The 24029-nt window shown below is 41.2% G+C and overlaps 2 protein-coding genes and 1 long non-coding RNA gene across 11 annotated transcripts in view; 2 read left to right on the top strand and 1 right to left on the bottom strand.

The window, feature by feature from the left end:
• Positions 1-5994, top strand: part of LOC146542163 (uncharacterized) — a 36554-nt gene extending 30560 nt beyond the window's left edge. For 4 of the 5 annotated variants that reach the window (XR_014880430.1, XR_014880429.1, XR_014880428.1 and 1 more), the window contains 2 exons: positions 4797-4903; positions 5852-5994. This is a non-coding gene — a long non-coding RNA (uncharacterized LOC146542163). Of the gene's footprint in view, positions 1-4796; positions 4904-5466; positions 5605-5851 lie in introns of those variants that run through there. The other variant, XR_014880431.1, reaches the window with a different exon arrangement.
• On the bottom strand, positions 2821-13423 carry MTX3 (metaxin 3). Of its 5 annotated transcripts, none has more exons than XM_085213420.1 (9): positions 13095-13423; positions 12444-12513; positions 10900-10976; positions 9206-9298; positions 8047-8229; positions 7835-7911; positions 6854-7011; positions 6352-6440; positions 2821-4886 (listed from the first exon to the last, which is right to left on the bottom strand). In XM_085213420.1, the coding sequence occupies exons 1-9, from the start codon at positions 13293-13295 to the stop codon at positions 4812-4814; spliced, it is 1023 nt and encodes a 340-aa protein (XP_085069546.1). In that variant the 5' UTR covers positions 13296-13423; the 3' UTR covers positions 2821-4811. The 5 variants fall into 5 exon arrangements, with proteins under 5 accessions (XP_085069546.1, XP_085069545.1, XP_085069544.1 ...); XM_085213419.1 differs by having other exon boundaries at positions 2821-4860; positions 10900-10973; XM_085213418.1 differs by having other exon boundaries at positions 2821-4860; positions 13095-13421.
• A 4843-nt stretch (positions 13424-18266) lies between these two features.
• THBS4 (thrombospondin 4) overlaps positions 18267-24029 on the top strand; it is a 36120-nt gene continuing 30357 nt past the window's right edge. Inside the window, exons 1-2 of the mRNA XM_085213478.1 lie at positions 18267-18438; positions 22015-22218. Coding sequence (XP_085069604.1) covers positions 18351-18438; positions 22015-22218 — 292 coding nt within the window. The 5' untranslated portion in view covers positions 18267-18350. The remainder of the gene's footprint in view (positions 18439-22014; positions 22219-24029) is intronic.

Below are 24029 nucleotides of genomic sequence, written 5' to 3'. Positions count from 1 at the left end.
GCACCCACTCCCTCCCTCACCTCTACATCCTGAAAACAAATTTGTGAGGTGTTTGTGAGGATTGACATGCTGCCTTATCAAAATGGCTTGGCAAATGCGAGCTGAGAACTGGCTGCTTACAAAGGGACCGGAGTCTCTTAATGAGCCTGCTTGAAACCCAAGGTATGCAATTTCTCTGCACTCTTGCTTTAAATGAAGGACCTGGAACACTCTGTACTTTGCTAACAGTAGACCACCAACAGGTTCAACACTTTGACACTGTAAAAATGCGGAACACTGACATTAATGATGAACAAAAAAGCACATAGTTTCAGTGGGAGGGAATAAGCAGAAGGAAGCTGAATAGCACTGTGAACAGCCTCTTGCCACAGGCACATTTACTGCAAGATCTCATTTACTGTGGCTCCATCATTAATTCACACTCCCAGTTTAGCTTTCAATGAAATTTACAATTAACCTAGCTTATCTGGTAGTGCACCAGACCAGACTGGTCTAATGCATGACAAGTCCTTTCTTTGTTTATTCTTCAAAACCTGCAGAAAATCATGGACTCCCCCACCACTCTGCCCACTGGAGGCTGGTGAAGATGAATTTCATAATCCCACCACCTGCCTACACTCAACCACTTCTCATCTCTCCCAGCAAAGATTCATTCACCCACTCTTCCATGCAAAGCCACTTGGGGATGATCCCTCACGTGGCCTGGGGTCAAAATGCTCAGCAAGATGAAAACTGCTTGCTGCTCAGCACTAACACTCCAACAGCTTCCAGCAACATGGAGTGGTGCACCTGTGATGGTCCCTCGACCAATAGAAGAGAGCAGCGTGTCTACTGGCCCAGTTGGGGCTGGATGAGAACAGTGTTTGGATTCTGAGTGGAAAGCTCTTGGTCGCATGCTCTGGTCTTTGATCAGGCCAGCCCACTGTGGGACTTTCTAATACCACCTGTGGTGTTCAATGGCCTGATCCCAGAGTCATACATATCAGGGCAAGTAGCACATGGACCAAAATTCATCACCTCGTGGGCAGTGGTTAACACTAAGAAGGATTATAGATTCAAGCTAACCACAAGCAACAGACTAAAATTATTTGTGAAACAGGAGACTTTCAGCTTGTTGTTATTTGCTGGCAACACCAGCAAATATTTTTCAACACAGTGTTTTGTTAGTTGACATGGTCTGTATGTTAGGACTTCTTGCTATCAACAGTGTAGACCAGACAGATTTGAGCTACATCATAGTTTGTCACACTGTGTAAAAGGCTACTCAGCCTTTCTGTACAGAAAAAAAAAAAGAAGAAGAAAAAAGAATGATTCCTACTGCAACGCCAAAAACAATCCAAGCAAGAGAAGAAACCTCTTCAGATGAGTCCAGAAACTGTTTTAGCCAGGAATCAAATGCAGTCAGGTTGTTCTTTTTTTCTTAATGTAGTATTAAGCTTCATTAGCAAAAGCGATATTTAAGTGTATGTAGACTAACATATGCCAATAGTATTTTAAAAGGGGATTAAAAAAAATTTGTAAAGGTATCTTGGAAACATTAAAGGCATCTGCCCATTCCCACAACCAGCTTATGAAAATACACAGAATAGCCCTAAAGACATCCACACATAAGCTTTTAATACAGGATTGCCTACAAGTAGAAGCATTAAATTTACAACCTGCCAGAGCAGTTCACCTCACTTAAAACTAACAGCCTTTTCCACAAGAGAAAGTACAGCAGGCTGAATGAGCTGCTTGAGAGGTTACTACCTCTGCCAGCCTCCACCTTCCAAGAGGAAGGCAGAGATAAGGAGGCCTACTAGCTACTGTGGTAGCATCAATACACAGAAACACAAAGGTATATGCACTAACATTGTGCAGGTGTGCACACAAGAAAACCCCCACAATAGCATTCTGAGAGTGCAGGGCTGCAATGTGTACAACAAGCAGCTGCTCTCTATAAAAAGCAGCTTGCATATGATGATCTCAGGGCTCCACTACAGCTTGGCCAGAAGGGCTGACTGCTCATGCCTGCAAACCATCTGCAGTCTCAGATATTGGAAAGTCAGTCACTGCAGCTGATTTTCACCCAGTTTTGTAAGGATCTCCATCTAAGTAGGAAGCTAAGGCTTCCTCTACATTCAATAGAGATGCACACTTTGAAGACTTAACTCACTTAACTATTTTAGGTATCTACTGTAAAGACACAATTGACAACTAAACACCACCTTTCTCCATTAGCTGTTGGCTTATTTCAATGCAGATAACTACATTCACTCAAACGGATCCCACTTTTGGCATCCTAACTAACCAGCTTCAAAATACAGCAGTAATCTAAAGGGCAAGTCTGGGTTGTCAGACCAGAGATTACACTTACAATATTAAAGAGTCTGATTCTGAATTCTGCTTGGATGAAAAGAGATGAAGCACATGGCTGTGCAACCACACAGGTTGTCTGGGATTTGTACAGCACTGCATGCAATGCCTGTTCCAGCCCTGCTGTCCTCTGCATTCAGTGAATGAAGCTGTTAAGCAGACTGTGCTGTCACACTGGCTGAGGCTCAAATTTAAAAGATCAGAAAACCTGTGCTTTTCAGTATCACCAGAAAAGCAGTTGTCTTGAAAGGGTTACTACTGAGCTGTAACTAATATTAAGTCATATATTATGAATACATTAAATTGCTCCAAATTCTAACAGTCAGCAGTTTACCTTGTCCATTAAAAAAAAAAAACAAAACACAAAACAAACAAGAAAAACAAACACAAGAACAAAGCTTTACACAAGGTTGGCAGGGGGAAGCCAAAAACCTGACAATCTGCATTAAAACATACTACCAAAACTCCAACAAATGTCTAAAATTTTAATCTTGGAACAATGACCCTTTTACAAAGAGATTTTAAAGACTGAGTGTACATATTCACAACAGCAACAGAATAAGGCATATTCTCTATAAAAGACATTGAAAAACAATATGACCTGATTTCATTTAAACCTGTCAAGCAGTAAAGACTTCAAGCATTTTACTTATTTTATACATACTAGATTGTCAATTTTTTCACAATTATCATGAGTATGTGCTAAACTCATTTCAAATTCACTGAAACAAATATTCTAATACAAGCAAAAGCTTAAGCCTTAAAGTGCTCATTAACTACCCAACATTTTAGTTATAATTAGGAAATGTTGAAGATTACTACATTCCTTAAACAGAATTTGAAAGAACGTTATATACACAATCTACAGTCATCAGTATAAATAGTAAATAATTTAACTTTGTATCTCAAATGTGACTAATAGCAAAGGGATTCTAAGAAACCCTGATTCTGCCAGAAAAAAAATAGAAATCAGAAGAATGATCCCATACAGTCACAAGAATTATGTATCCCCAGTGCTGCCATTTTGGTCAATCTTTGTGAGTAATTCTGATTACATCACTCCTGAAGCACCTACCACCACATTACCAACACAGCATCACAGCAGCTTTCTTGTGACAGAATTGATTGGGACAACTGAACAGGAGACACTGCTACTAAGAAGTGTAATGAGATCCAAGTTCCTTAATTATACAGAATAACTGTACTACAACACATTACAGTTTGCAGAGATAAAAGAACTCTGAGCTACACTGTCACACAATAAAATTTAGATGTCTTGTATTATCATTTTTCAATGAACCATAGCGCTTAGAAAACAAGTTAGAGGTATCTGTGACAAATGCAAAAGTCTAAACTGGCTGTTTTACAAAGTCTAACTGGTTCAATTCAATCCAGATCCACAGTATATTTACTAGACAAGTCACTCATCCTAGAGCAAATCAAATCTTTTTACCTCACCACCAGTCCTATGCAATTTTGACTTACAGTTTTCTGGTCTGTGGTATTATCCTGTACACAGGTTAAGCCAGTTTCACACAGAACTAATGTGAGTTCACTGGAACAGGCTGCCCAAGAAGGATGCCACATCCCTGGAGCATTCAAGGCCAGGCTGGATGTGGCTCTGGGCAGCCTGGTCTGGTAGTTGGCAACCCTGCACATAGCAGGGGGTTGAAACTAGATGATCTTTGTGGTCCTTTTCAACCCAGGCCATTCTATGATTCTATGAGTTATCTGTAAAATGTTAAACTCTCTGTCACTGTACTCTTCGTGGCACACAAGCTTTTCAACATTTTCTGTCAAAGTACAGCTCAACAAGCTTTCAAAAATGCAAACGCCCTTAAAACACAAACACAAGAGTGTTCATAAATGTACAATTAAGAGTGTATAACTTCCTGTCATTTTTTTTCACTTCTCATTTGCAAAGATGGGTAACACTTCCTTCTCTTTCAGTCTTTTCACCAATTCTACAACTAGACTTTGTAACTTTTGGAAAGATACAACAGTATACCCACTAACATACAATAACGTGATTACAGTAAATCAAAAGCCATAAACTAAAAGGTAAAACTTCTATAAATGCACTGAAATTCTGTAAAAATTGCATTTTAACTTTTGGTCAACATTCCTGCTAATGTCAAAGTCTGCTGTACAAAATCATGTTAATGTCTGCAGGAATGAGCCCCTTGTTTAATACTTGAGTTTTAACTTAGTGTATAGTAAGCCTGAACTACTAGTTTTCTTAAAAATAACAGACAGAACATTATAAAGCTGTGTTTCTTCCATACTGAAACCCATTCGTAGATTCTTCCCTTGTAAAACCACATTCATGAGAAAAATTGCTGTGATATTCAGATGAATTGAAGGCAAGCAAATGTGCGTGTGCAACAAAAGCTGTCAAGGTGACAAACGATTCAGTGGACTGCTTTCTTCTCCACCTGCAGCAAGCTTGAGCGTTGTTATCTTCCGAGGGGGGTGTTGAGGACTCTTACGAAGATTGTCATCCATCTGCAGAGAAATAATGAGAGCCGGATCTGGCAAATGGTAGAATGTAAGTTACATGATTAGTCTATTTGTCAGGACTCCTGTCAAGAATTCTGGTTTGTTGTTTTGTGGGTTGTTTTTCTTTTTTTAACCTTATTTTCTTTTAGCCTTTCTTATTTTACCTAAAACAATGTATTGGTTCCTTTCTTCTCCCAAAAATCTGCTTTTTTTTTTTTTTTAAGTGTTGCTATTCACTCCATGAGCATATGACAAATTAAACATAAAGCAAACGGATACACTTCTGCTCTGCGCAATTCATTTTTTCAAGATTACCAAGGAAAGCAACACTGCTGCCTTCTTCTAAGAGGTCACAGTTTCAATTTTGTACAATAGCCAAACACTACTATGAAGCAGATCAAAAATCAAATTGCTAACATAAGTGGGTATTTTTGCATGCTCAGCACCTTATAGGAAGAAATCTTTTTTCAACTTTGAAATGATTTGGAGATACTAGATGAACTTAGATCAGCTAAGATTTCAGAAACTTTTTAATACAGAGATTATAGTATGATCTTTTCAAGTACAGGTTAAAATTATTCTCTGAATATAAACATTTTACATTTTTCATAGGATAGCAATCTAATACCCTGTGTGTACTGCAGTATCGAAAAAAGAAGAAAAGATTTATTACTACAGAATAAGCAGAATCACAGAAGACAACATAGGAGAAATCTCCAAAGGTTGTGTAGTCCATCCTACTTCCTCACAGTAGGATCAGCTTTGCCTAAACCATGGCTATAAATGTCTACTTAGCCTATTTTTTAAAACTTTCACAGCTGCACTTCAATACCACAAAGAGATATAATCAATACCAAATGCAACAGAAGCAGGACATAATTGATGATCCATCTGATATACTGATCTTTTTTAGAAAGCACATTCTGTCCTCCCAGTAAGTGTTTTCTTGCATCAGTAAACTAATTCTTCATAATTATTTTTAACATAAATTGCATAGCTCTTACAGGTGCTGAAGCACAGCCTTGGAAACACAAGAATAAAAGGCAGACACAGAAGCAGGAGAAGGAGGACTGTACATTAATGACTGCAAGAAATCAGCTGGGAGCAAGGAGACCTGAGTACTGATCTCAACGAGACCAATTTCAGAGTTTTGCTTATAAGTTTTCTTGCTGAGGTCTTGCAAGACCATTTCTAATTCTGAACAAAACATTTGCATCCCCCCTCGTGTATTAGATGTGCTTGTGGAAAGACAACCTTCTACTGTTTATATGTGCACTTGCAAGGGCACTGTTGATTGTAGTAAAAATATTTTACATGTAAGGCTTCATCAATTAATTTCTTTCAAAATAGGTAATTTTTTCCCTCATCTCTATACAAAGTACCTCAGTAGAAAAGAGATAAAATAAAACATTGATTGTACAGTTGCAGTTGTTAGAGCATTTGTGAACAAACAACCACAAAGAAGCAGGATAACAAAGAGACTGAAGCAAAAGTAACCTTTTCAATCAAGTTGGATTCCTTATTTACAAGCTGTGTGAGTTTCTGCAGATTAGCATCTGCTGTATCCTGTCCAGATGGAGAATGGCCTAGAGAGTGAAGGCAGAAAGATGAAGACTGAAAAGGTATTTACAAAAGCTTTTACATTCTTAAAAAGAAAGAAACAAATACTGGAAGAAAAATTCATGCAGTGTTTTTTATCTTAAGAAGAATTCAAGTGGAAAAGTCATTTTGTCAAAGAAATGGATACACTAAGCGTGAGCCATAGAACAGATACAAGTAGATTATGCCAAGGCATGACAACCTTTAAATCTGAGAATTAAACCTTGACTTTAATTTTCAATCCATTCTGCACAACTATGAAAGCTTCTCTACATCATTTCCCCACAGAACCTCCAGCACAAATTTATAAAATCTTATTATGCTTTAGTTCAAATGTAGAAACCACCACTACTTCAGATAGATTATACATGAGAAAAAGTGGAAGAGAAATAAAACTTACCTGTCACAGTTAACTTGAAATAGCAGGTTAAAATATCGTCACAGAACCGACACAGGTTGGTAAGCTCTTTTAAATGCTCTTGTAATTGTACTCTAGGGAAGCACACTTTATAAACTGGTGCAAGGAAACCAAACACAAAGGCATCCAAGGTAGTAGGTCTAAAAAGAATGGCAAAACAGAGCAAAGCCCAAGCATGACTGATGTAAGATATTACGACTTCCATGAATGTAACCAGTTTCTTATATCAGACAAAATTTAAGATAGAATCTTCTAAGATTTTCAGGCACTGTATTTATCAGATATAAAAAGACACTTTGAACAGACTATTGATTTCAGCACCTTTGAATTAGAGACATGCTGGTAAACCTGAAATAGTTGTTTTAGCATTAAAATCCAATCATGTATCATGCACACTGAGAAGCAATCCACTCTAGAATACATTTCTGGCATTACAAAAGCCAAGCAGACAAGATGCATGCCAGTGGAGCAGAACCCTTTCACATGAAGAGGTCTAACTTCACTGGCAAAGGGAACAGATTGTCCTTCTTGGGTGCTATCTTGGCAATATATGCTTCCTGTTCTATGCACACAAGAAAGAGCAGCCTTCTCAGATCTATGCCATCTTTCCAAGGAGCTAGTGATAACACCACAGGCTTCAGGTATTTTTTCTACAAGTGATCACAGGAGTGACATTCACTGGCTAGAAAATTCCCTTGCAGAACTCTAACTCATTAAGCATCCTACATGAGCTGATGTAGGCAGGATCTGCCACCCTATGAAAGATGCGATATAAAAGAGACTCTGGACTGATAGCTTCCAGAGATCGCTGAAAAAGCAGGGTGTGAATCATGAAACTACTGTACAGCACCTTCTAACATTTTAGCAGATTAAAAAAAACAAGTGCTAAGAATCACATGGCATCTGTTTATTAAAAATAACAACAACAAACACCAACATTAAAATCTAAGAAAGCACACTCACGTATTTCCAAAGAAAAACTGAGATGTTCCCAATCTCTTTGACAGGAGATTTAGGCACTCCTTGGCATCCCTGTATATCTGATGAGACACAAAACTATTTATACCTAGCTGCAGCAAACAGTAGTATACACACTATCATATACCATTATCACAGTGCGCTAGCTTATTTCATGACAGCACCAACTTATAAATTCTTTACTACACAACATGTACCTGTGCTTCCACTTCAGTGAGACTGTAGAGAGGAGGGCCTCCTCTGGTCAGCAAGATCCTGTTGAGTGCTTCCCTGGACATCTTTCCAGGCAGATACAAACTTAGTGGGAAGGGAATCCTTGAGGCAAACCATGGTTTTGTTACACTGCAGTAATTTTCAGCCTCAACCCAAAAAGTGTGCAGCTATATCAACACAAACAAGAGTATGACTGAAATTTGAGTAAAAACATTAGACTTCTCTTAAAAGTATAATGTGTAAGATTTGTCACAGGAGAAAAGGGAATTATCGTATTTTAAAGCGCTTAGGCTCTGCACAGGATTATATTAATCCTTTGAGTTTACGAGTATATCGTTAAGGACACAGAGCTACCTTCAGCCTAAATAAAAAGATAATGCTTATGTACACATGCACAAAATTGCATAGTCATGCGTACACATGCATATACTGTACAAAGAAACTGTATTACAACATAAGTCGTAAATGTACAGGAGCAGGTTTGAAATTTTTTGAATTTTCGTTTGAAATTTTACATACAATCTAAAATGAAAATATGTTAGGAAATTATGAATTTGAAAGCCTTGTAGGATAACTGAAGAGGCTACTTGGTTAAAGCACCTTTTCCTGCATAAATTCAAGTCAAAGGCATTCAACAGATAAAGTGCTTGCAGATTGTTCTTATAGCTGTAAAGTACTTACACTAAATTGGTGAGGGCGTGTAGCCATGCGTTATTTACTGAACCAACAACCTAGTTGTGGGTATTTCAAAAGTTCCCACTTAACAGCTCAAAAGGCTTTCAGAGCTGTGCAACCCACATCAGCCATACAACACATTACTCCTTTTTCAAAAAGCACCATGAAACAAAGAATTGCCAGAATAAGCTGTTTGCAGGATACAGTTCCCAAAAAGCATCTGAGAAAAAACACATTCAGAGATGCCATTTTAAAAGTCTTCCTTAAATTCATTATTATTACTTCACACTTCCCACACACTTTTTTCTTTTTCGAAGTTGCTAGGCAGTCTTTTCAAAATTGGACTAAGAACGCAAATACATTCAAGCCAGGACTACGGCTGAGAAACTCCTCTGTCTCTCTCACACTGGGCACCTCTTACAATACTCGTAAAATTCCAGCCATTATAAAGAATTCACTAGTATTTACCAGGGCAGGAAGCAGTTTCTCTTCAAGTAGTGCAATATAAGCCAGTGTATCAGCTCCTTGTTTTGCGGACAATTCATAGTCAGCATTGTATCTCTGTGAATTTAAAAACAAAACAACAACAAGCAGCAAACAGTCACCAACCACGTCATACTATAAGTAGTGTTACACGGAACTTTCAGAAAGATGATCAACACAACCCTCAAAATAACCTCAAACTTAACAGCTACCAGGTTATTAAATATACAATATTTTTCTGGACAGAAGACATGCAGTTTCCACAGTTGTTCTCCTCCAGTTTTTCAGACTAGTTGTGTTACAACTCCTAACATTTCTCATTTCTACTTTCCCATTCTAAGTTCTTGGGGCTCTTTCACTGACAAAATAACTCTTGTGCCTACTTCCCACTGCTTTCCAAGCAGCTGTCCTGCAACACAGAGGCAATTTTTCAGTATACGGTGCTGAGGCACTTGCTCTGGCAATACCCCACCTGTACTTCTGAGGACACATCTATCATGTACGTTGTTGTAAGCATTAAAAAAATAAAAAATAAAAAATGAAAGTACTTCTGTCTTTTAATTACCATTTCATACATTTAAAAATTGAATGCTGACAATAAAGGGGATGAAATGTACGGCTAAATTAAAGTCGTTACGCTACCTAAGCTTCTAATTCAAACAATGAATCCTTTCAAGGTACACTGAAAGGGCTGGAATTTCACTAATTTAGAAACGGCAAAAATTGATGCTGATCTACCTCATTTTTAGGTATCTTAAAAGAATACATATTACTGGTACACTTTGGAGTTAAATAGAATGCTCTTTTTCCATCAATATGGAATCTTTGGTATTCAAATGGATAGGAAACTGCAGAATTTTAAAAACATTGTCTGAAATCTCAACCCAAATGCTCAGTTTTCAGATTCTATTTTTCTCCAGAGAAAGATTTAAAGTTTCACTAACATGCCTTTCATCAAACAGTTTTCTTAACTGGGCAGGAACAGAATTTCTAATGTAAAGACAAAAGAGTGGGCTGGAAGACCATCTTATAAATTGAAATGATGATGCCATGCTTTATTAGACATCTTTATATACTTGTGAAAAGAAGCAGCAGTATAGCTTTATTCTTTTTGCATAAAACATTGAGAGATCTACAAAAGACAAGCATGATTTGATTACACAGTAACATGATTGCATCAAGAAATGCCTACAGACGTTTTTATGCTACAGGCTACAGAAAAACTACTAGATTAAAAACACCACCATGTGTTATACTTCAAAAAAAAAAAAAAGGAAAAAAAAAAAAAAAGAATAACCAGGAGTTGATTACCCATTTAAACAGCTAAAACTACACTTCCTTAACTGTGATCTCCTAGGTCTGCAAAGCTGCAATGACGTTAAAGTGTTATAATTAACAGCATGATGAAACTCAGTGAGAAACTGTTCAGTTGGGGCTAGCCTGTTGTCCTTTTTCAATGAAGAATTTTCCTGTGCCTATTTTTAAACTTTTCGTAACAACCAAACTTTTAAGCAGCAATCCATGATCCACCATTTTTCAATTCTTATGTGTGTACAAAATGCAGAAAAGCAGTAAGTCAGAACTGGTTTCCAGGTTTTAAGAAGCCTTTATCAATCTGTGTGGGGGATGCAAAAATTCACTACAGGGTAGAAGAAACCAATCTTCTCAGAGCAACATACCTGCTTTCTTAAGAAGTTTAGTATTTTTGCTGGCTGAGAAATAACAATGTCTTCTGATATCAGGACTGGTACATCTGCTAGAAGGAATAAACAATACAGTCAACAGAATTTATATCTAGCAATTCTAATGTAACTGGAAAGTGATCAACTACTTGATCTGTCTTCCTTTCCTCCACTGCATGCTCTGACCTTCCCAACACAAATGTATAAAGTGAGCTATATGTAGTTGATTTCCACCAAGATCATACATATATTTGGCATATGGTGGCCTTTGCTAATAATACATTAAAAAGGGCCCAGACTGAATCCAATGTCATCTACTAGATATCTGATACTTTGAGATCCAGGCTATTTGTCTGGACTTCAACAAGAATATTTGCCATGACTTTTTCATCCTACTTTTTCCTTGCCCTTCCTAAACCATTTTTACTGCGTCCAACCACTGATTAAGCTACCTAAGTGCCTAAAGAAGACCTCTTCCAGAATCAAAGAATTTTTTTCTCCCAGAAGCATATTAGTCCACTTTTACTCATTAGATTGTAGAATTAAAGACTGTAAACTGTACATCTCTTTAACAGAGGCTGTCTTATAGCATGTTTACAAGGTACCTGCCACAGTGAGCCTAACAGGACTATTAAGCTAAATGCTACTGAAATATCAATTATAAAATACTTTGATTTTTTTTTTCTGGTAGGGATTTTAATTATCTTGCCCATGAAGAAAGCCACAAAAATTATGGAGAAGTAAGCCAAACTAGTTCTTGGTAGTTCTGCTAACAGAAAGCAATACACCAAACAGTAAGAGTGAAAGGTACAACAACAGGTGGACACAATAGTGCCTAAAGACATGGTAAGTTTAAGTGACAAACTACTTCACCTTGCAGTGATATTACTTGTCTGGAATACACCAACGCAATGACCTAAACACTGAGCAAACAGATAAGCAGTATGTAAAACGATCCAATGTAAAGAAATCCTCTGACATCATCTCTGACAACCCACTTGGCACCTAACTTGTCAGCCAGCTTTTCTGATTGAAGCTCTGTAACTTAGGACAGTACCAAATATCCTATCTGATGCAAGTTATACTCTTTCAGGCTCACATTCTACATCCACCCACAGAAGCTTGTTAAATCATGTGTAATTAAAGAATGCTACTTCCATTATGCAAGTCTAGTAACTACTGTATAAATATTTCCATGCAATTGCCTTCAGTGTATCATCTGTTCAGACTGCCTGACAAAACACGTGTGTGTGCTTTTGCATTGCCTCTTTGTTGACTCTCCTCTGCATCACCGATACACATTTTACTAAGGTGCTCTTTAAGGCATTCTATTATATCTTCTGTTTTTTGTCCCTTGCAAAATCACCACACTTGAATCTGTAAAGACGTTTATCAGTATGTAATGGAAGCAGGTAAACCGCACAGGGATGGACAGAACATGACCACAAAACCAAAGGAATTGAAGAAAAAGAAACTTTGGGATTAGATCCCACACTTCTAAAGCAATAAGGATTAAAATAATAGAAATGTAAATAAGGTACCTTTTGGAGAGCTCCAGGAATTATTTATAGTATTCACTATCAGAGGAGCTCCAGCGAATTTAGCATAAGCCTGCAACAAATTGCAGAAAATAATCTGGTTAGCACATGCAAGTGTAAGACAGCAATTCAAAAAGCAGGCCTGAGCATTCCGATCAGCTGCGCTGGGTTAAATAAAAATAATTCTTTAGAATTTCACTAACACCACGCGCGCCTGCATTTCTAAACTAGGAGCAGGCTCCTATTTTTGAGGGTTCTGGTCAGAGCTCATTGCAGCGACGTGCAATAACCAATAAGGCCAAAACTTATTTCAATGTCCCGGGCTGCTCGGTAACGCCGGCGCACGCCGCCCCCGGTCGCAGCGCAGCGCTGTCCCCTGCCGGGCGGCTCCCCGCGGGCACGCCCGGGCCCCGCTCGGCCCCACCGCATCCCGGCTCCCGCCGCCCCGCGGGCCGTGCCTCACGGCCCCGCGAGCCGCCGCCGTGCCCCGCGCCCGGTGCAGGCCGCGCCCGGCTTCAGGGCGCCCCTCGGTGGCGGCGCCGCCTTCCCGGCGGGAGCAGCCCGGCACAGCCGCCGGGCGCGGGGCAGCCCGCGGCACCGCGCATCCCTCCCTGCTGCCCTCCTCTCGGGGCGGGTGGCGGCCCCCGCCGTTACCATGACGGTCAGAGACTCCGGATGAAGGGACGGCAGCCCCCAGTCACCTCCCCAGCAGCTCAGCTCCATGGGAGCCGCCATCTTGTCCGCCGGCAGCGCGGGCCCGGGGAGCGCGCCGCTGCTGCCTTCGCATGGCAGCGCTCGAGCGCCCCCGGCAGAGCCGCCGGGAGGGAAAAACAGCGGGAGCTCCTCGGGGACCATTGGCGGTCCCCGGCTCAGAGGCTTCTCCCCTCACGCGCCGCTCCCGCGGCCGGGAGCCGAAACTGCCCGGTTGCCCGAGGTCATCAGCCTGCCTAGAGATGCCGCCCGCCGTGAAAAATTTACTGCTTGGAATGACTGCGTGGCTGAACCCCGGCTATGCGGAACTGGTTGTGTTGCCCGAAGTCACGGCTTTCCACAGGAGCGAAAACAACGACTTTTGAGCAGCCGTCAGTGATTTGCCTTTATAAATATGGAAATCTGATTGTGTGATATCGTTTTTGACCAAATAAATATGAGAGCTCGTGCAGTGTATTTTTACTGAGGACGTCTTAAGATACCAGTCTGCTATTCAGGTCTACAGCACACAAAGATGAGGAGAGTAAAGGCTCTCAAGGTTTCTTCCTTCTTCTTCTGTGGTTTCAGATCTGCGAGAAAGTTGTGTCACAAACATCCATTTCTGTATGGAGGATAAACTAGATTAGCACTCTTCTTATGACAGATTGCAAGAAGGCTTAGACCTTCCCTGCTCTGCCTTGGGCCCAGTTCATCTCTGTACCATTATGGTGTCCAGAGCAAAGATGGAAAAGTCAATATACATCTTCTCTACCTCATCCAGAGACTTTCCATGAGTTTTTCCTTTCGGTTGCCTGAGTGGAATTTCTGTTAGTATCAATGAAATGTAAATACGTGCTCTGAGAATGGATATATGCCTTGACTTGAAAAAGTGGAGCTTCAGTTTGTGACTTCTGAAAAGGCAAAACTTGCTCTGAAACTGTGTTTGAAACCTTACTTTCTTTCAACACACCCTTGCAATGAAAATGTGGCAGGATCAAACTCCTAAGCGTTGACAGAAATACAGAAGGATGTGGTTTAGAGCTGTACTTCACTGAGATTTCACTTGCATTAAGGCTTCTCACATTTCCCTTCCCATTAAGGCTTTTCCATGCACCCCGGTTTTTAATCATCTATAAAACTCCATAAAAACAGTGAGTCTATTCATGGATATTAGGAACAAAATATGAAACCTAAATTAAGCAGCAGGGATTCCTTCCTAACTCCTCACTCACATTACTTGGAATCTGCACAGGCCATGAACACTTCTGCAAAGCAAAATCTATCAAGTTGGCAGCTACTTTGTATTTTCTACATCTGCATCTACATTGGTTTACATAAAATAAGCAGAACAAATATTTTAGCAGTTGGAGCTTACTTGCATATCTTCTATTAAAAAAAAGTTAGTCTTGCATTCCTGTGAAAAAAAATTCCTTACAGAAGTTTCCTGAAGATTTCTTGAAAATATAGTGCCCAATAACCATTTTCTGATTTGTATTCAAGATACCAACCTCCAGTAAGTTAAGCTGGAGTTTGTACTTCAGAGAATACACAAGAGTGAAAAAGAGATGGCTAATATTCCATTGTTGTTATTGAAAATGATGGTTACAAGGTCAAACAGATGGTTACAAGATCAAATAGTCCCATCCAGACTGCAGATAAACACTATGCTTTATAAAAATCCCTTAAAGAAGGTTTTGCTTGAGCACAAAATCTCTTCCAGTCTGTAACATACTCCAATAACAAAAACGAAAACTTGAAAAATTGCAGTAGTCTTTGTGTATACTGGCTAACTTAATTTAAACATGATCATAAACTTCTGCTTATGTATTTTGTGAACTTGTTCTGTTTCGTTTTATTGTGTGGTATGCTCTTTTTCCCAAAGTTTGCTCTGACATGCATGGTGAATAAGCACAACGAGTAAGGAGGCAGAGGAAGAACAGAATTTGGTGCTCAAATGTTAAATAGCAAAGAGAATAAAATGCCACGAATGAGATCTTCCTCACATTGAATTGATCAGTACCAGTCCACAAGACTTCACTGTAAGTAATTCAGAAATGAAAAACAAGTCAAAATGATTTATTAAATAGTTTAGAAAAGGGAACTTTCTGAGAAAATATTTCTTACATTTTGATAAAGTCAAAGAAATTACATACGTAGATGCAAATAATTGTTAGCATTCCTCCAGACAGGCAAACACAAAACTTTTCCAACTAATGTCCTTTTCTTTTTTGTCTGCAGTAGTAACTGAATACACGAAGCTGTGATGATTCAGCAGATCTTCATGATGTTTTTGTGTTAGGCTTTTAAACCTAGTATCATGGATGGAAACAACTACACTATATGCTTCACTCATAAAAGAGAAACAGCATTATATAAGCAAGATATAATGTAGCAATCAAACTGCAGCTTAAGAAGATTGGAGGTGGTGAGTACGCTGCATAGAGGGTAGGGTTAAACACGTTGATACAGGAGACTTCCTTTGAGCCTCAAGGCTCAGAGCAGACTCATTTGCTTTCTGAATTTGGACCACAGAGGTAAGGAGCTGAGGTGGATCCACACCCAAACTTGGTCGGCAGTTTATGGCTAAGAAATCATATGTGCACAGCAACTCTAAGATACAGTCTTAGAGAAGCTAAAAGAGCTTAAAACAAACAATTAGTCACTTTCTGAGGATCTCTATCAACAAGGTATCTTAATGCCAAAGTGTAAGGGATCTATCCCTGCACAGGTGTAACCTGTTAAGGCTTCTCATCTTAAAGGGAAATCTTGACTACAATCCACTACCAAGTAGGTGAACTCCAGGGGCTGTAGGCTGCTTGTTATTTATGGGGCAAGATGTTTGAGTCATAGTTTGTCCTTTGGTTCATGCTCAGTTGGCCTTCAGCTGTTGAACCAAGTGTCTGCTATCACTTATTTTAGCCTCCCAACTTTGAGTCAGATTTGAGTTGTCAGCCTGTCTTAACAAGAGCATTATTAGTACTGTTGCTCCTGTCCTCCTGTGTGCAAGACCAGGCTAAGAAAGAAGCTGGGGAACAAGAAGGGGAGGGGGGCACACTGTCATGTCTATGTTGTCAAAGAATGCTCTTTGGTGACAAAAGGGTTTCTCCTTCATGCTAGCTGATGATAGAGCAGTATCAGTGCTTCTGTACATCCAGGCATTAGCCTTTGCTAATAACCTGTGCTGTCACCATCATTCTTAGGGACAGGTTCTGGGCTGAAACTTATGCCTAGGATACCTGTGGCTTTGGTTTTCTTTTTCTTTGTTCCATATCTTTGCCTCCTGCTATCTTCCTTTCAGCTTCACCTTTCTTACTGCTCTGTAATGCTCTAAACCCACTGCTCTGTTTTCCTTTCTCTGTGGTGCAGCACTCTGCCAGCCCATTGGTATCACTGTGCTGCTTTCCCGCTTCCACCACATGAGCAGGGGTGGTGGGAGTGAAAGTGAGGCATTTTGTGTTGTGTGAAGACACACGTGGAAGTGTAGCACAATGAGGAGGAACACTGTGCTGGGATTCACTCGGTATAAGGGAAGCACTTACCAGCCTCCTAATAGGCAAAGAAAGAAATGTGCAACTGAAGGACTGGGTCAACACACATATAGACAAGTATGGGTGTTCTGCGGTACGGGGGATGTACCATGTGGGAGAGAATCTTAAGAGCAAGCAACTAGAGGCCTGCAGAAGGTATTTGAGAATCCCACTGCAGCCACATTGGAGATGAGCCCATGCCTGTACCCTGTGCTGCTGCAGGCTGTTGCAACCCACCCTCCCCTTCACAGTATGCTGGGAGCCTCAGCCCTGCAGCATGTTGTGTCTTGCCCTGCACACAGGTGGTTCTCCTCAGCGCTCATTAGTTGTACGCCATGCCTGATGTGCTAAACATTAATCAACACCACTTTGCTCATTTAACATAAAATTTTCCTGTTATTGTTGCTCCTGTTTTTATGATGTAAATGATATCAGACATCTCCAGCTATTCCAGCTGTGCACTGGGCTGCAAGCTGGCAGGGGAGCAGCCACAGCTCCCTGAACTGCTTCTAATGTGGCAGAGGTTTGTCTGCGAGCTGGGGTGAGTAGAGAGACGCAGGATGAGGAGGGGAGTGCAGCAGACTGGGAGTTTGTCACATGCTGCAAGACCCTGGTGGGAGAAGCACCTAGCAGTCAGCTGGTCTCTGGTGAGCAGGGTGCAAGGGCGCAGCTTCCAAAGGGCATGGAGCAGACTGGCAGCACAGCCCCAGAGAGTTCACTCGCTTGTGTCTTTCTTCCTTAGTGTCAGCAGAGCTGAAACTGGGACCTTCTGGAGGACAGAAAATGGAATAATTAACTCTTGGGAGTACATCAAGTACTGAAAATCCACGTAGTTGAGAGCTAAAGTGTTGGGGTTTTGTTGTTGTTGTTATCGTTGTTTGTTTTTAACTGAACTTGATTAAGTCCTGAGGCCTAGGGATTTGCTAACACAACCAACCTTTTCTAGTAACCCCAGCACTGTTAGTTTGAGCTCTCCCACTGTCCCTGAACTCTAAGAGAAATGGCAGATGCCAGACTCCATGTTCTTTACATAAGGCTTCTTATGGGGAGCAGCTGAAGGAACCCAGATTGCTCAGTCTCAAGAAGAAGAGGCTCAGGGGAAACTTTATTGCACCCTATAGTGACCTGAAAGAAGGTTGGGACAAGATGGGCATTGTTCTCCCAAGAAACAGCGATAGAGCAAGAGGGCATCAGGAGAGGTTCGGGTTGGATGTTAGAAAAAACTTCTTAGAAAGAATGGTTAGCTATTGGAACAGGCTGCCCAGAATGGCGGTGAAGGTCAAGAAACGTGTGGATGTGGCACTGAGGGACGTGATTTAGGGGTGATTGGTGGGAGTGGGTCAGCAGCTGGACTAGATGATCTGAGGCATCTTTTCCAACTTTAACGATTCCACGATTCCGTGAAACCTGGTTTGCTCTGCACTGCAGTCTGCACGACACCTCTCAACGGCATTCATCAGCTACAAAAAGCTGGTGAAGCTAAATTCGAAGATAGACCACGTCCCCGCACAGCAGCCACCTGTGCCACCTCAGACGGCTGCGCCCTGCCCCGGCTCAGCCCCCCCGCCCCCGGGCCAATGGCCTGCCGCCGGCCCCGTCCCTCCCCGGACGCGGGGCAGCCCCCGTTAAACGCGGGCCCGGAGCAGAGCGGAGCAGCGCGCCGTCCTCTCGCGCTGCCCGGCCCGCGGCCGCCATGGGGTGCGAGCGCGGCGCCGCCCTGCTGCTGCTGCCCTTTGCCCTGCAGCTCTGCCCGGGCCGTGCCGCGCCGCCCGCGCCTCGAGGTAAGGGCCCCGCGCCGCCCCTCTCCGCTTTAGCAAGCTTTCCTCTGTTTCCATCATTTTTCGTAGAGGTGGTGGCGGGTTTGGGATGGGGCTGCCCTGAGCGGAAGAATCGGGGCGGCTGCCTGCAGCGGGAGGAGCGGAGCGGGCAGCGCTGCCCTGCCGCCTCCGGCCCCGCTTTGCCCCCTCGGGGTGGCGGCTTCGCTGATCCCTCAGCCGAATTCTTCACCCGCTAACGTCGTCAGAAAGCAGCCTTGTTTTGTGGGGACCGTGAACATCCGAAGAGTGCTTTGCAGTTGCAAGATGCAGGCTCTCATAAATGAGAGGTAAAGTGCTGAGCTATGGAAACTCGTCGAGAAAATTCCACTGCGTGAAGTAGGACTCGAGCAGGAAAAAAGGTTGCTTCTGTACGGCAGCGTTATGGATGCAGTGAGCCAGCACCTGCTTTGTTTTAGAGCGAGGGGCACCGCTCGGCAGTTGCGTGTAGCTGTAACACGTCCTGCTGCTCTGGGAGGTGTAAACCTGCTTCCCGGGTGCCTTAAGCCTCCGTTGTCCTGCGGAACGGTGTTTGATGTTTTAATCGGTTGTTCTTTGGCACGTGAAGAAGGTCTACAAGATAAGTTAATTTAGCTGTGTTCTCTTTATTAAAGTCCGTCTTGATTGAAAGTATTTCTGAGAATACTACTGTTTAAAAAAAAAAAAAAAAAAAGAGGCAGAAAAAAGTTCAACAAAAGGCAGACATCTAGCTTAGTGGAGGCAGCAGCCAGGAAAGGACCCTGCTCACATCCTCTGAAACTCCTGCACTTCAAAATCAGAGTCTGGGCTTCACTCCCAGTGACCAGAACGTCATTAGCCAGCTTGGGAAACGTCGAGCAGTAGTGAAGTGCTATTTTCATACATGCAGCTAAGGATTGTTAAGACCGGTGAGGAACCTTGGAAGGGTTCTGAAAGCTGGTGTACTGTGTCAGCAGAAATAAGGAGGAAATCTTTTGTCTTGCATGCTCTTCTCTCTTCTGTGACTAATTTAATTCTCACCCCTCCTTAAGGCTTTCTGTCATACATTTTAGTTCCTACCTTAACTGTTGAAGTTTTAGGACCCGTCTACAAGGAGTGGATTGCTACCGTTTATCATGTGCCGTTTTCATGGGAGGTTGAGCAGGTGCCTTCAAAAAGCAAAAGAACTAAGCAGGGAAAGCAGAGGGGAGAAGACTCCGGGGCTGTGCTGCAAGTGGGCTCATTTCAGCTTGGTGGGAACGCACACATGCACTTGTGCTTATAGGCATGCCCAAGTCTTCCCTCCAGGCGCACTTATTAAAACCAGATGCTCCTGCCTTCCAGTTTTGGCAGACCTGTCCTATTTGTTTTCAAGTCTCTCTTTTATAGGAGTGGAATGAAAATATGTGATTCTCCTTAAAAATGAAATCTGAAATCCTTGTAGATCCTTCTTTCATGTCCCACTCAAACAATAAGTTTTCTCTGTAAGATCTAAGAGTACCTGCCAGCTCTCCTAAGGATGGAAAATGAATTTTCATAGCATCACTGATCTTCTGTGCACTTCTGCTGCCACATATGTAGTTGATATGATGGGATGGGTTCTCACACATGCATTTGTGAAGGTACTCTGAGAAAGAGTTCAGTAGTGTGCTGCTGAAGGATTGTGGAATGCAAATACCAAACAAACCAATTTGAGAATTCATTTCTAAGTACAAATTTAAAGAGATTCAATGATTTTTCCATCAGGTTAGACAGTTTTGTCATAGTTAATAGTTATTTTAGCAATATTTTGGTGTTTGATATGAAGTCAGCAAGACCCAGAACTGAAAAAAACATGTAGTTTTTCACTGTTTTTTCACTGTAAGAGATGTCAGTGCTGTATATTCCAGTGATCCAGTTGTATTTTAAGAGTAGTTATTCTCTCCAAAATGTTGTTTTACAGAACCATGAGTTACATTTCATTTTTTTGCTTGACCAGCTGCTTTGCTTTGTGTGGATCAAAACTAATAAAATACTCAGTCTTTTGCCATTGCTGGTTTCAGTGTCAGCAGTGGTTGTCCTGGGATGCTTGCAAGTCTGAACTGTGAAAGAAAGGGAATTTGACAAGTTGATCTCAGATGTGTGTTGACAACAGCATTACAAATGCATGCAAGTCAAGTGCCTCATTGTTTCTGCATACTATAATCAAAATCACGAGCAGAGCCACAAGATCCTTGGAGTCAGTAAGGGTTTAGATATGAGCCGTGATCTAGATTCCATTGCTTTTGAGAGGTGAAGGGAAAAACGTCTCTTTTTTTGGAAGTGACATCAGTGTCCAAATGGGTGGATGCTTCAGAATGAGCAGTGGAAGCAGCATGAACCTGGGCTTACTAGTGAACAAGGTTTACTTACGTGGCTGTGAGTAGGACCATGTACGTGTGTGATTGTGCTATGGGTTCTCTTGAGTCTCCTTCATCTAGAGGTGTATGGAAACGTTGTTGTGTTAGGATGGCCTTGTCCATGGAGTGATAGTGATGTCCAATGGGAGATCACTGAGTTTCTTAGTGGATCAGTTTGAATTTGGAGATATCGTGGATTTAGAAACATTGAGGAAAAACTAGCTTCTTGTTTTAGGGCCGTAAGGGGGCTGGCATACTTAGTAGTATAGTATTTAGACCTTTGCTGCTGCACCATGCAAAAATTAAAAAGAAAAATTGGAAATAGCTTTCACTCTGCCTTAGGGTTTTTTTTTTTTTAATTTTTGTCAGACCTGTCTTTGTTATCTGTGCTAGAAGGGAAAGATGGGTTTTATTTATATAATACATCCTCTGAAAAGTCGGTGAAGTGAGAAGGAAGTTATGAATATCATATTACTTACCTGGTTCTTTGGCACTTTAATTGATGCCCTGCAGATGCCATCAAAATAATTCTTAGGATAAGCAAACCAGAAATCTGTCTGAAAATTTTGATGCTGGATTATGAATGTAATTAAAAAGTGAACAAAAATACTCCTTTTAATTTATGAGAGAGGGAATAACTGGAATAGCTTTTGTGTTGGGGTGTATCTCAAAAGATACAAAAACTTTAAGAGATCTACCTGAAAGTATTTGAGAACCTCATTTTGAAGACTGAATATTTCTGTTTTAGTAAATTATCGTAGAATAGAATTGCAGACTGGCTTTGGTTGGAAAGGATTTAAAGATCATCCAAACCTCTGCTGTGAGCAGTGTTGTCACCCACCAGCCCAGGCTGCCCAGGGCCCGCGTCCAGTCTGAACGCCTCCAAGGATGGGGGCATCCACAGCTACTCTGGGCAGCCTGTGCCAGGGCCTCACCACCCTCTGAATGAAAAAAATATTCCAAATGTTTAATCTAAATCTCCCCTCTTTTACTTTAAAACTGTTCTGCTTTGTCCTGTCACTATCAGAATAAGTAAAAGTTGCTCTCCATCTTGTTCATAAGCTCCCTTTATGTACTGACGGCTTCAGTGAGATCTCCTTGAAGCCTTCTCCAACACATTTCAGTAGTGGATGAACTGGCTTCAGAATACATTGTTCTTGGCTCATTACTGTATTTAAACTACTGTTGAAACTGTTTTATTTTTCAGTTATTGATCTTCTTTCATATGCCAACAAGAGAGAGGTAACAAGCTTCCTGCAACAAGCACTTGGGGATCCTACGCTGAATGAAGTGTTCTTGCTTTCAGCATTCAAACTGCAGCCAAAGAGCACAGCCACTGTATTTGGCCTATATTCACCAGCTGATGACAAGCAGTATTTTGAGTTTACAGTAATGGGACGGATGAATAAAGGTGAGTTGTTTGTATTAAGTAGGGGAAAACTAGGGCTGGGTCCATTCTTATTGGTATGTCACAGAAGAACTTGGAAAATGATGTGATTAACCTTTTATGCTTGGGTCATTCTTGTTGCACATTGCCAACATCCTCCAGCTCTGCCGCTTTGTCCCACTCACAGGATGCTGCGCTCTCCTGGCCAGGGAGGCAGACCCCACAGTCAGCTGGTATCATAATACTGGGAAAAGGGGCGGGGAAAAGATATCAGAGAAAGGAATCAATTTGTTTTTCTTTCTTTTTTTCTTCCCCTGGAGGACAATCACTGGTTCTTATTACTGAGGAATGTGAGGGACACACGCACATCCTACCTCATGCATATGAAAGGCTCGCTTTTGTTTCATTGACCCTGGAGGTTAAATGTGATTATGCAGGACAAACATTCCTAGCACTTACAGGACGTTTTGGGTAATTTGCTCTTAGTTTATTGAAATTGGTTCATTAGAAATCAGAGTAGAAACTTGGGCACATTTTTAGAAATAGAGAGACCGTGTCTATGTATATAAAATGTATTGCAATGTTGCAGTACAGTGAAAAATTACCATGTGATGTAAGTTATTGTTGCTCTTCGCCACTGCTATTTGCCGTTGCCATTATTGTAGTCAGAAAGCTGTCTAAGCCTAACTATGAGAAACTCTACTGAAAAATTTAAGTTTAGATATAGGAAAACATTCTACATGCTGAATGAAAGCACAGCTTTTATTTGGAAAATGCAGTGAAGTAAATTGGTTAAAACAATGATATTTTTGTCATGTCTTCTGAAATCCTTCTGAGGTCAGAGAATAAGACTTCCTGTTATGTATCTGTTGAGAGTGGGTGAGGTATGGCCATACAGTTGCATCAGTAACTGTAGTACAGTTCCTTGTTACTTAATTGCTAAATAAGTGATGTATCACACGTACTTTCTCTGTCCCTCCCATTCACACACGCACACACAATTTTGCCTGTAAATGTTATCTAGAAGTACTAATGTATGTGTAAATAATTTTGATCTCATCACACTCTTGATTTGCAAGAATACCCACATTCCTGACAGTTACTGATGTACTTTAACTAACAGACTTGGTGAAGCTTTCTGAGGGAAAGTTGTATGGTTTCTTTTAGTTTTGTCCTCGGTATGTTAGTGTTGTATTTGAGAAGTGCCCATGACAGGCTTGTGGTATACAGATGAGCAACACACAAAGATTTGTACTGTTGGTGACTAGTCCTGTTTTTACCTTCAGAAGTGAGCTACGTGTTGTGAAGGGCTGATGGATCAAAGAGAGGCTTTTCACAGCAAGCCTGTGTTTCACAAAGGTGTCTTCACCTCCTTGTAGTTTTAATGCACCTAGTTTGAGATGTACGGCCCTGACTGAGTAGTAAACAGAGTTTCACAATTATTTCACATGCAATTTCTCCAGAAGTGTCAGGTATCCCATATGGCTACTTCATACAGTCAATGAAAACACATCCGAGAGATCATCAAGCAAGTTGAAAATAGGAGTGGGGGGGCTGTTTCTGATCTTTTCAAGGCTGGAGGTCATCACTGCAGTGGTGAATCAAGATTGGTGTCTTATCAAAGTGTAATGTCTAAATATGTTGAGGGTACATATGTGCACCTCTGCATGGTAAAGTCTCATCTGAGTAGCCCAAACCAAGCATTATCTACCTTTTACAGTGCCACGTTTATTTATTACCTGCATTCCTCATGGTTTGCTGATGTTTTATTTTTGTTGTGATAAACTTGATAGTAAATATACTCATAATATGAAGTGTTTTTTAAAGCATGCATC

The sequence above is a fragment of the Meleagris gallopavo genome, chromosome Z (assembly GCF_905368555.1).
Source record: "Meleagris gallopavo chromosome Z, MGAL_WU_HG_1.1, whole genome shotgun sequence".
NCBI lineage: Eukaryota > Metazoa > Chordata > Aves > Galliformes > Phasianidae > Meleagris > Meleagris gallopavo.
The sequence above is the reverse complement of the archived record's forward strand: the minus strand, read 5'-3'. Positions and strand labels throughout refer to the sequence as shown.